At 52.5% G+C, this 12,972-nt stretch overlaps 1 protein-coding gene across 4 annotated transcripts in view; it reads right to left on the reverse strand.

The window, feature by feature from the left end:
* CADPS (calcium dependent secretion activator) overlaps positions 1 to 1,163 on the reverse strand; it is a gene marked incomplete at both ends in the record, with an annotated part of 223,892 nt that extends 222,729 nt beyond the window's left edge. For all 4 annotated transcript variants that reach the window (XM_082322562.1, XM_082322559.1, XM_082322560.1 and 1 more), the window contains one exon: positions 789 to 1,163. In XM_082322562.1, the coding sequence (XP_082178688.1) occupies positions 789 to 1,163 (375 nt within the window). The remainder of the gene's footprint in view (positions 1 to 788) is intronic.
* Positions 1,164 to 12,972: the final 11,809 nt, after the last annotated feature.

Here is a 12,972-nt window from a genome sequence, read left to right on the forward strand (position 1 = left end):
CTTGGGGAGGAAGAGTCAGGATTGTGGCAGCGACTTCATCGCAAAGCTCTGCTGCCACGTTTTGCCGGGAAGCCAGTGTCGGGGAGCTCGCCGCGCATAAACACTTGCACAAAGTTGAAATGAGACTTGGTAACTCCCCAAGTCAGCGCCGGCACTCCCAGTTAAGCGAACTTTGCAGCGAGTACGGAGTTGCGGAGTCGCTTTGCAGGAGGCAAGGGCACGCGCCTGGTGTTTTCCAGCAATGTAACCCATTCTCCTTTCGACAACCTTTAGATGGCCAACATCCCAAACTTCCCGAATCCCGATGTTGCGTAACTAGGAGCAATGCCATATGTCAGCGTGCTGGCTCCGTGCGGGAGCCCACGGCGGGGAGCAGCACAGAGGGAAGGCTGGGGGCAGGGGGCTTCCCTGTACCCCAGGACGGGGACGCTGCCAGCAAACCTCACCCGTGTGGTGCCCAAGGTGCCCTGTGCCAGCATTGCCCTTGGGGTGCCCGGGCGGCTGCGGGCCTGGGGAACGGGATGGAGGCAGGGGAGCAGGCAGGGATGCGAGCAGGAGGGAATTTAGGGGAGCATGTAAGGGGGTAGGCAAGCAGGGGGCAGAAGAGCAGTGAGGGGAGCGGGCTGAGGGCAGGCAGGCAGGAGGGCAGGCAGGAAGGCTGCTGCCAGGGGGCAGGAGGACAGTGCAGGCAGGGGAGCTGGCAGGGCAGGGCGCGGGCAGGGGAGGCCGGGCCCGGCCGTGCGGGCAGGGCCGGGCAGGGCCGGGCAGGGCAGCCCGCGGAGCCGTACCTTCTGCTGCCGGCGGGCCATGTCGGTGGGCTGCTTGGCGTTGAAGGGGTAGGCGATGCAGCGCATGACGAAGACGTAGAGCTGCAGCTTCCTCTTCCTCTCCTCCTCCTCCCGCTGCAGCCGCTCCAGCTCGTCCTTCTCCTTCTCGCTGGCCACCGAGGGGCTGGGGCTGGCGGGCCGCGCCGCGCCGCCGCCGCGCCCGCCCGGCTGCAGCCCCCCGCCGCCGCCGCCACCGCCGGCACCGCCGCCGCCGCCCGGGCCCTCGCCGGGGCGGCTGGGCGAGAGCCGCGCCGCGGCGGGCGCCAGCGGCTCCTTCCCGCTCTCCTCCTCCACCAGCTCCTCCGACTCCTCCTCGCTGGACGACGGGTCCAGCATCGCGGCGGCGGCTGGGCTCGGCCGGGGCCGGGCCGGCTCTGGGCTGCGCTGGCTCCGCTCGCCTCGGCGCGGCTCTGCCCGGCTCCGGCTCCGGCTCCGCTCGCCGCCGCGCCCGCGCGCGCCCCCGCGCCGCCCCGCCCTCGCCTCGCCCCGCCCCGCCCCCTGCGCGCGGGCGCTGGCCGCGGTGCTGCACGGCGAGGGGCGAGGGAGCCCGAGAGGGGCGGGGGGAGAGCGAGCGGCCCCGCCGCGCATGCCCGCCGCGCGCCGCGCCGGGGCGGCGCCATGGCCCTCGCCTCAGGGGGGCCGCGGGGCCCCGGGTTCGCGGCCGCGTCCGGGTGCGCTCCTGCCGGGGCACCGCTGTGTCCTCCGTGTCCCCGCAGCCCCGCACGGATACCGCCGTGTTCTTGGTGGCCCCGCAGCCCCACACAGGCACCGCTGTGTCCTCAGTGTCCCCACAGGCACCGCTGTCCCTCAGTGTCCCTGCAGCCCCACCCAGGCACCGCTGTGTCCTTGGTGTCCCCATAGCCCCACACAAGCACAACTGTGTCCTTGGTGTCCCCACAGGCACCACTGTCCCTCAGTGTCCCCACAGCCCCACACAGGCACCGATGTGTCCTCAGTGTCCCCACAGACACCACTGTCCCTCAGTGTCCCTGCAGCCCCACACAGATGCCATTGTGTCCTTGGTGTCACCATAGCCCCACACAGGCACCGCTGTGTCCTCGGTGTCCCCACGGACACTGCTGTCCCGCAGTGTCCCTGCAGCCCCACACAAGCACAACTGTGTCCTTGGTGTTCCCACAGACACCACTGACCCTCAGTGTCCCCACAGCCCCACACAGGCACCGCTGTGTCCTTGGTGTCCCCACGGACACCGCTGTCCCTCGGTGTCCCCGCAGCCCCACCCAGGCACCGCTGTGTCCCCACAGCCGTGTGAGCCACACGAATCCCTGCAGACCTGAGGCTCTCGGCAAGTTTGCTCTCTGCCAGCGGCTCTTCTTGCACCTCGACGCGGCTAAAAATCTTAATTGAAAAGCGATACTGCTAACGAATATTTCACCCGAGTCACTAATTATTACGTGTGTAATGATATTGTGGTGTTCTGCTTTGGAGATTACCTGGAGCGAGCCAAGGACTTCAGGAGCAGCTCTGAGGGATGAATCAGTGAAGATACTGTGTGCATTCAATATTTTAATTTTCGGTGATTTTCAGGTCTGATTGAGACTTCATTTGCGTGTACATGTGTATTTGTGGTGGGTGTTTTCAAGGTTTGTTTTTTTCCACTCAATTAGCAGTGCTTCTTTTGTAAATGTCAAAATACCTGTCACCTGTTATACATGTTAATAAATGTTTGTTTCACTTTCTGGGAGAATAGGTAAACATCGATTCCTGGGGATGGGGCTGTGAGATTAGCTCACGGGAGGGGAGACGGGTGCTGCTTCAGACCACATGTTTCGGGATTTTCACATCAGCTGGGCTTTCTGAGCTCCTCGCCTACTTCTAATTAAAAGCTCGGTGTAACAGATGAGTCTGGAGAAACTTCAGGGCCCTGCATTTCGGAAAGCCATGAGAAGCGGCTGAAAAAGGGACCCCCTTCTCCCATGGGGACACTGGCAGCACAAGGGGGCCGGTGGCCGGCTGCAGCCCTGCGGCTGTGCATGCCATGGTGTGTGTCCTGCCTGCGGTACGGGAAGCCCTGGGGATGCTGAGCTTTCTGCAGGGAAGAGCAAAGCTGTCAAGTTCCCACAGGCAAAGTTTTCCATGTGCTCCCTGTTGGGAATCCTGTTTCGAAAGGCTGGGATTCAGAGCCTCACACCCCTGGCATTGCACGGGGACACCCGTAGCTCAGTCTGCCCGAGACCAGCGCCCAGGAGGGTGTTGCGCCCAGGAGGGTGTCCTGTCCAGGACGTCAGGGTGAGCTCTGCAGGGCACAACTGCTGCCCTTTGCACAGCCCCAAGCCCTCTCCCCCTGCAAGGATGCCAGCTGTGGGGGAGCCCTGGACCCCACTGGGTGTGGATGGGCTCCCACAAGTGCCAGGTGCTGACACACACCGACACACCAGGCAGACACAGCTCCAGCCCTGTTTCACCTTCACACCAGCGAGGAATAACTTCCCCCCTTCTTGTTTGCATCACTCATTGGCAACTCTTGGAAAGCAACGCTGAGTTTTCTGCAACAGCACAATCAGCAAGTCAAATAAATACTGCACATCAGACTGGAGATGTCTAAAGCTGGAACAGCCACACAGCTTGCTCTGCCCGGCTACTGCTTTCATCTGAGACCACCTCCAGAAACGGTCCTTTCTTGCCCAGTTTCTCAGGAGCTGCTGCCAGGACTGTTGATCCAACCCATGGGCTGACAAAAGCTGGCACGAGCCACCCCACCATCGTGCTGGGACAGCCCGCAGCCCAGCTGGCATTCGGGGATAAACAGCATGAACCGAGCGCACGGTGCTGGTGGGCAGCTTGCTGTGCCAGTGGCAATGCTGGCTGCAGGGCGGGATGGCATTTTCCTACGTCTGCATCTTCCCATCAGTCTGGGAAAGGAAAGCAAAGGACACATGGTGTGGTGTTGGGATACAGAGGTTGGTCCAAGCTGCGATTAGGAAAAGGTTTTTCAGCCCCTCTCAGCCTTCCTTAGTATCATTTCACTTCATGCCTCCCTATTTATTATCTCTCCAAACAAATAAAAGTACCATGATACGATTGCTGCGACGGAACCACCCGTCCTCGCCCAAGGGGCACGCCATGTAGTTGTGCTGCCAGTCCCTTGCGACGCGGACAGGTCGCACAGCACCTCCTGGTGCCATTTTGCCTGGCATGTGGCCCCTAACATGACTAATGCAAGGATGACTACCACAAGGCTGATGGGAACATCTCAAAGATCTCTTCCCTAGCAAAGTTCTCTTATTTTTTTAAAGCCTCTTCTGAGTTTTTTAAAATTTATGCCATTTTCATGTTATCCATCAGAAAAACTCATTGCCCTGAGTCCAGTTGTGCCAACTGTGAAGGCAGCAAAAATAGAATCAATTACATCAGTGTCTATAATGATATTATCTATAGGTAATTCCACAACAGAGGAGAAGCCTTTGTCTTCGGGGTTTTCAAGAAATAAATGCTGTTTATTGTACTGGAGAATGGAGAAATTTCTTTCTGCGACATGAGGCTGCAGGTGCTCTCCCTCAGAGTTGAGGAGGCAGATGTACAAAAGCTGCAGCTCTCCGTTTTCCCTGTCCCAGACATGACAGCAACGAAACCCTCCAAGACGATCAGAGGAAAATTGAACTATTTTTTATGAAAGGTTTTCTTTCAGTGATGATTGCTCTGAACTGTTTAGATAGCTGCAGAGGTGGATTCGCTAGAGGAAAGCAGCTGGGGATGACAAGCAACTTTTGCTGGTAGGAACATCACAGACATTGCGTATCTATCTATAGAGACAGATTGACTTTTCTGACAGATTGTCAGAAAAGATTTCTTAAATTAATTGATGCAAAATAGATATATACAACCACCCAAAAAATGTGTTCTTCTTTAGGAGCTTTCAGTATTATATTTATCCTTTAGTGGGTGAGATTTTGCTCACTGGAGAACTTTGAAATTGGATATGCTTGAAAGGGCCTGACTAGACATCCAGGCAGGGATTAGCCAAGGTTCATCTGGAAGTGCTGCTGGTCCAGAGAAGCAGGGACTCGTCACCCTCAGAGTGATCGACACTTTCTCTTTCCTTAATTCACACAGCCCTGGTTTCCCAGTGGTTCTGTCTGAATGTACAGTTACAACATTAATGCTTTTTCCTGAGTAAAGGAAAGAACAAGGTCAAAAAGTCTCAGGCCGCTTGCTTTCTGTTTCAATATGCCGTTTTTGTCCAGAGAGGTGTATCCAGCTCACTCTAAAACATCTCCCACTTACAGTTGTTTGCAACCCACTGCAAAGCAGCACTATTAGAGCACAAGGCTTATGAGGAGCGGCTGAGGGAGCTGGGGCTGTTCAGCCTGGAGAAGAGGAGGCTGAGGGGAGACCTTATCGCTCTCTACAGCTGCCTGGAAGGAGGCTGTAGTGAGGTGGGGGTCAGTCTCTTCTCCCAAGTACCAAGCGATAGGATGAGAGGAAACGGCCTTAAGCTGCGCCAGGGGAGGTTTAGGTTGGATATTAGGAAAAACTTCTTCACCAAAAGGGCAGTCAGGCCCTGGCACAGGCTGCCCAGGGAAGTGGTTGAGTCTCCATCCCTGGGGGTATTTAAAAGACAGATAGACGTGGTGCTCGAGGACATGGTTTAGTGGTGGACTTGGCAGTGCTGGGTTAACGGTTGGACTCGATGATCTTACGGCTCTTTTCCAACCTTAACGATTCTATGATTCTATGATTCTATTACAGCACCTCCAGCTGCAGGAAAAATCCCCTCTGACGACACCGAGAGGAGTAGGATTTTCGATAGCTTTCCGTGTTAGCCTCCCTGCACCCATCTTTGTCGCACTTTTGGCAGGAGCCGAGGGCTTCCGTGGTGTTGAAACATCCCAAGGAATATTGCTCTGTTAAAAATATGAACAGCGTACGAACCCTGAATTTTGCATCTAGAAAGTTGATCTGAGACATAGCTGGGCGAGCCAGCAAAGCAGCCGTGCAACAGGCACGACCGTCCGGCACCGTGCAGGAAGGGAAGCAGCGCAAGCGGAGCGATCATGAAAATTATGTGTACGTAACTTCCAGTGGTAATATTGCATGGTGGGTAATTGTGTAATTACCCATTATGAGTGGGTAAATGTAGACAAATGAGAGCATTAGCTAAGTAATTTTTGATATTATATCGGTGTGTATTGCTGTTTGCTCAGGATACTAAAACAGAGGCTGTTTGGATTAGAAGGATGCGTAATGTTGGGCAGTTCATTTTCAAGATGCAACATGGCTGCAAAATCCATGGTCCTTTCTAGCTTATCACTTCAGAGCAGGCTCCAGGAGGTTCCAAAAGCTCTGCCCCTACCTATTCGTTCCCAGCATCACGAATTAATTGCTGCTTCTAAAACACTTTCCAGAATAATTACCTAATGAGATCCAAAGTGCCTGCATTGCCAGCTCTCTTGTGGGTTCCAGTAAGAGGCAATGCACACCGTGCAGGAATACTCGACCTCTGTGCCTGCTCGTGTTTACACGACAAACAAGGAGCAGCAGACACGCACCCGCCCGGCAGCGCCTGCGCCATCCCTGCGGATGGTGTAACGCTTCTCACCTCTCCTGGCTGGAGCCACTGCAGCTGCGTAAAGGAGATCTCCGGTGGCCTCAGATGTTGGAAGCAGCGTCGGCTGAAGAATATTAAAAGAAGTGTTTTGTGAATTGTGGCAAACTTGTTTCCATTTTGTACAGTGTCATAGGGAAGAACCAGCTGATATTAGAAAAAATCACTGCTGTAGCATTTGTATCCCTCTCCATTTATTCCCATTAGACGGGGGAAATCAGTGTAGATAATGATTTGTGGAAATGACTGTGAAGAAAAGCAGAGCTGAAGCAGAGGCCCTAGCTTTGGAAAGAGTGCCTGTGTACGTGGCACCGGGTGCAGCGGCGCTGCCTTTGAAAGCAGGCTGGCAGGACCCCACGGTTTGGAAGAAACCCTCAGAAAGAGTAAACTCCATTTAAAGCAGCCATTTGGGAGAGCTTAACTGAATAGCTCCCACAGGGAGGCTCACACTCGCATGAAAAACAAACAAACCCGCGCTCTTTTTATTAATCCTGGTTAAAGGCCTAAACCAGAATATTTATGAAAGCTGGGAGCAATTAGTGCCTTTGTAAAATCTATGTACACCGATGGCAGTGAGTCACAGGGACGGTCTAGAAGAGAAAAGAGAGAGTAAAGCACATCTCTCGTGCTGTTTAGCCTCCCCTGAGGTCCCTCATGGACACAGAAAATCAGTTGCACCGAACATGAGATTTGGCAAGCAAGGTGAGCACGCAGGCTGCTGGTGCCGGGGCACTCACTGCTTCTCCTCTCCCGTCACCTACCGCGCCCACTAGCTCCTGTCCCTAGCCCAGCCCGGATGGTGTTGGTTAAATGAGCCGGGGATGATTTGCCTTATACCTGCAGCATGCTGGGGACGGACCTAAAAATGCCGGAGGGGTGTGCAGGGGCCTCAGCTGGGAGTCCCCCTTGCTCTGAGAGCAGCTCCTGATTTTGGGTGATGGAGAGGTGGGCACAGTGCCGCCCGGTGCCAGCCACCCGGGAATCGCGCGTTGCCTGCTGGCTGCTGCTCCGGGCGCGGATAGGAGTCCAACAGCTGTGATCATTTGTTCTTCTGGCTGTTACTCACCGCAACCCCGGCCCTTTGGCAACGTGCCGACAAAACGTGAAATAAGTGTTTGCTCAGCTGTACCTCTCGTTTTGGAAAAGCAATTTTGCAATACAAGTCTGAATTTTGTACAGTAGCAGATGACAAGGGAAGGGAAAAAAAAGAGACAAAGTAAGTGGCAAACAGTCTACTTACTTAAAAATATCTTCCAGTTTATAAAAATGAGAAATTTCAGCAGCAACTGAAAGAGGAAGCAGAGGAGCTGCTGAGGGCCAGCCTGGCTTAGGCTGTGCAACAAGTAGTGCCGAGTAAATGGTACCTTCTCCCAAGGACTCGCTGTGATGTCCTTGGACACACACTGCGAGGGGCCGGACAGTTTGCACCTTGCAGCTGGGCAGATTAAAGAACAGCAGTTACGACACGGGATAACGGGAGTGTGTGAGTGGGCAGGTTCGAGCAACACATCCTTTCTTTTAGGCATGAATAGAGTCCGGCTGCAGAGTGCCACTGTGAAACACTGCTGCTTGGTAATAACACTAATTTACAGAGGGGAAATAGAAATCCTGGTGTGTCCTAGGCTCCATTTGTTTCACTGTCTCCTAAAATAGCGCAGAAAACAATCCTTGTTTCTTGGTAACAGCGTTATATAGATTGCTGTGTCTTCTAAACAGAAGGGCTTAAAACGCTGCTCTTTTCACCCGTTCACGCACGCTCAGCTAATATTTACATTGGGATCCTGGCTGCATCAGGGCTGTGCCGGGAGCAAAGCAGGGGCCGGCGAGGGTTGCTGGCCTTGCTTAACCCCTCGGCATCAGGGAAGCGTGGGATGGGGAAGGGAGGCACAGCAGGAGACCCAGCCGCTGCAGCTGCGGACGGTGCAAGAGCCGGGGTGCCACTGCTGCAGCTCAGCATTTCTCTTACCAGTGCTATAGCATTTGCTCAGCCTCCTCCCTGCCCTGCACACAGCGTATTTGCAGCACAGGGCTCCCTGAATTACAACCCGGGCAAGAAAGTTTCCTTTCTTCAACAAACTGCCATCTCAGAGGGCAGCTGCCAGTCTGTTGAGGGTCAGACCATGGTGGGACCGGTTATCTGTGTCCTGCTCGGCGGCAGCTGTCTGCTGGGGACTGGCAGAGCCCTCCTGCCAGGAGGGATGGAGTGCCCCGTGCCGCCGGCGCCTCTGGGAAACTGGGGCTTGCAATGAGGTCACCTCCTAATCTATTTCTGGGTAGTGTGTTTGAAGACACTTTGGGAAAGCATTGCAGTCCCTCAAAAAAGTCTATTGAGCCATCATTTTCCCTCATCTCTCCCTCCCTTGTAGGTGCTGGGTCCTGCTCTCCAGAACTGATTAGCATCTGCAAGGAGATGAGAGCTCCCGCAGCAGCCAGGCTCCAGAGTCAGAAATAACCATGTGTGCTGAGGTAGGAGTGCTTATTCCACCCCGTAACTAGATTTAGACACGCCGCAGCTGCTGCTGCGTGTGGGTGCTGGTGGCTGGGTTTGAAGCAGCCCTGGCCTGCGGAGGCGATGCTGCGGCTCCCCAGCCCTCTGCCTCCCGTGGTCCTTCTGCGGGAAGGAGGCAGGCAGCACATCAGCTCTGGTGCCTCCTGTGCCTTGAGGCTGACGCTTGTGATTCACCTCATGCGTTTCTCCCAGGCGCCTGCTATTGCTCCAAGGCCCTGGGAGAGCAAAGGCCGCAGGGAGAGAAGGAGTGATGCACGATGAGAGGCACACCAGGGCAGGGGCAGAGGAGGAGAGCTTGAATTGCCTTCTTTGATAACACAGGGCAGGAGATGGGGAGATTTAACCACAGCATGGTGGGAAACACACTGCATGCCCTGGGCCCCCTGCCCAGCTGCTTTCCTCCCCTGGGCTTGGGCAGAGCCCGCTCACTATCAGGGATGTGCTTGACCCTGGCGCTGGCTCCGGTCTTTGCAGCCTCTTCCTAAGGTTTATTACACCAGATGTTAAAATAAATAACACCAAATTAGCCTGACCCAGCAGGCCCTGAAAGAGGACAGACTCGATGTCTGCGGCTACTCAGCAAAATCCACAAGCGAGCTGTTTATCTCCGCTTTCTGGCCAGACTGGCAGCGTCACATCCGTGTCAGGTTCAGCACCGAAATCCTTTTCCAAACACTACTGAGAGGACTGTAGCAATATTTTGCTGCCCAATCAGCACTGGCTCCCAGCTTTCGAGGTGTCTATAATTAATTGCAGCTAGGAGGACCACGGGAGATTTATTAAATGCACCCTACTCTGCTAGCCCAGAGCTTGAAAATGATTGCAGCTGATCTATTCCAGCATGCACAGGGCTCCTACAAAACCTGGGCTGGATTGCTGCTGCTATTCAGTGCCTGATTGCCACCCCCGGAGTCACTGCAAGTCAAGGTGCATCTATTTACTTATTTTTTAAGTTGCTTGTGGTAGCTTTTCAACTGGTCCTCACATTTCAGGAAAGCACCCGGAGAAGTTAACAATCGATTTGTAGCAATTATGCTCTGGCTGAGTGATTGCTTCTCTGAATGTACAGTACTCCCACTGCTAAGGAAATAACTCCTAATTTCTACTAGGCTTTGAAGTGTCTTTATTCTGGAAGGGCTGATTTTACTTCAACAGATCGCTAAAAACTTCCAGCTAGTGCTTTTTTCACGGTAATTATGAGCCCTTGAATTTCCCTTCGCACGAGCCACTTCCTCAGGTTTACAGAAGTGACTAGATGGGATTCCTCTGGGGGCATGAATCTCACTTTTTATTAAACAGCCCGACCATAATGAATGCCTCAGAGTCACCGTTTTAAAATAAATGCATTATCAGTACTGCAAAATCTATGCGAATTCATATGTAATATCAGTAAGTAGGACGCTCGAGCAGTATTTTAGGCACAGAATAAATATTTAATGATTTCTGTTCCAAATTTAGTGTGAAAGTGATTTAAATGCACAGCATGCTCCCTGCTTACATATCAACAATTTGACACAAATACCAGCCGGCTGCTTGCGCGCTTCCCGGCGACACCGCTCGGGTGCTGCGGAGCATCCTCGCCAGTGGCACGGCCATGGCTCACAGCACTTTGAAATTTCTCTGCTATTAATTCAGCAAAGGACGGGCTCATAGTTGGCAAGCAGAGTCGATGCTGCTCGTAAGGACTTTTCTGTTGCCATCAGACAGGATGCAAATAACATCCAGCCCGTTGAGCGTCCCATCCAGGAGCTTGGCCATGGTTGGCCATTACCAAGAGTTTGCAGAGGTAGAGGGTGGGGGATTTACTCAAACTGAAAGCTCGCACACCTAGAAAGGGGCTGTTTCTCCTGTGGTTATTTTGGAAATGATGGTGAGCCTCTTGACACACCAAGGCCCATTGGGAGGAGAGCTCTTGGGTCCCCTCCAGAGCTGTTCAGGAATTGCTGGATTTGGTTGAGTTTTCTCAAAGGAATTCCTCTTTGAGCACTCCAAATGATCATTTTGCAGGTGTTCACGTGGGCAACACCACAGCTTCCTGTGAAATTCCTGAAGAGATCCCCTGGGAAAGTTTTAGGCTCCCACCAATTCAGAGGTTGAAAGCTGCTTTTAACCAACCCCTTTCCAAGTTTGAGGAAAAAAAGAAGACTTCAGCTGGATCAAACAAAAAAAAGAAACTCAGCCTCATGCTGACTTTGAATCACCTAAATATTTCAATGTCTCAGCACGTTTTTATGGACGAGTTAGGAACGCAGCACCAGGGCATTACAATATAAATGTGAAGAAACCCATGGCTGTGGTTTCACTGGTGGGGGATGCTGCGTTCAAGGCACCTGGGGCAAATTTGGAAAGTCAGCGAAGAGCAATCCTTGACTTTTTCCTCTCCATTTGCTACAGGCAGCCAGCTCTGACGAGGGGCTGCCACGGGGGTCCTGCTGGTGCCCACAGGTACGGCCCTGCTGCCACCTCACCCTTCCCACTATGGGCTCTGCCTTGCCAGGCAAGGCAAAAAAAAAAAAAAAGCTCTGTCTTATAAAATACCCCTTTGCAACCGCCTGCCCTGAGTTGGGGATGTGGTCACCCAAATGAGATGCAGCTGATCCAGGCTCACAGAGAAACACAGCCCAAATACAGCCCCACTAAAATTATAGACTGCTAAAGCTCCTGAAGTTTGCACAGAGAAAGCAATTTTCCTGAGCAGCGAGAGGTCTGGGTCTGTACTGCCGTGTGTGTTGGCTGTGCTCACGCTGCACATTTTACAAGCTGGTAAAGCAACTGCTGGGTGAATTTGTCCCTTAAAAGCATATTAATGCAGGGAAATATGCCTCTTTACACCATGGAAACCTCCCCTAATAGTTTGATTACACTTTGATTCTCTAATTTACTGATGGGAAAGGTGCTGAGTTACACAGATTTCAGTCTTCTGAGTAATTTGGCATCTCTGTACATGATATCACACAGCAACAGCAACAGAACAGGAAGGTTTGAGGTAGGTTTTAAAAGCATTAGTTTGGATCTCTTCCAAGTATTTGTGCAGCATTCACATTTCCCATTACTCCCCAAGTATTTCTGTTGCAAGCAGTATCTTTCAGGTTAGATGCAAAATTTTCTCCTTCGTTAAGAAACTTGATCCTGGGGTGATATCAGGCACTGTATATGTACACATATATATACACACACAAATGAGTATTTCTACATGTAAGTGGTGGTTAAGAAGATAATAAGAGCAGTAAAATTGCTATAGTACTGTCTCAGCCTATTACTTAAAAAGATTATGTTCCTTGTAATGATCCCAGGACACTACTAATTTTAAATAAATTATAAGAATGGTCAGATCACTTAACAAAAATAATTCTCATGTATCATGGTGTCTGTGATTCACAGGACCATCTTCCTGCCTTGGTCTTGGGAGGTGCTCTGAACTGAACACCATTTGCAGAGATATTACACAGAAACAGAAAAGATCCTGGTTAGCAGCAAATCAAGCTGCAACAGGTAGTCAACATCATAGGACATTTCAGATTGGAGACTTGCCCAATTGCTTCTACTTCCACCCTCAGCCAGGGCATGGCTACAGAAAAATCCAATTTCAGCAAGCAGTTTGCAGCAGCTGATCTATGATACTTGCAAAGCCCTGGTATCGAACAGGGACACCCGCTCCAGTCTCCCCAGGCTAATGCATCTCTCCCCATCTGGCATTGCCTCAAGGGCTGCACATGTTGTGGGTGCAAGGGCATCCCAGCTTGCAACCACACCAGTGCTGGGTTTCCAGAACACCCACCAGCTCCCCGTCAGTCTTGGTGGGAGCTTTTCCACATGGACCCTCTTTGCCCTCTGTGTATCAATCAATCACACATCTTTAGGACAAGTCCTAAACTTCGTCAGTTTTGCAGAGCCAGGCTTTGTTTCTCTGACAGTATTGTGCTGATCAAGACAGAGCTTATTTCTTCTAAACAGCAGGTTTTGAAGAGCAGGGTTGCAACACTGTTTGAACACTCATTGCTTTATTGGCCTCGCTGGCATAATCTCTGGCAAGCTGATTTACTGCAGCCGTTTCACTGTGTGTAGGGCAG

Source organism: Platalea leucorodia (genome assembly GCF_965183815.1).
Source record: "Platalea leucorodia genome assembly, chromosome: 9".
NCBI classification, from domain to species: domain Eukaryota; kingdom Metazoa; phylum Chordata; class Aves; order Pelecaniformes; family Threskiornithidae; genus Platalea; species Platalea leucorodia.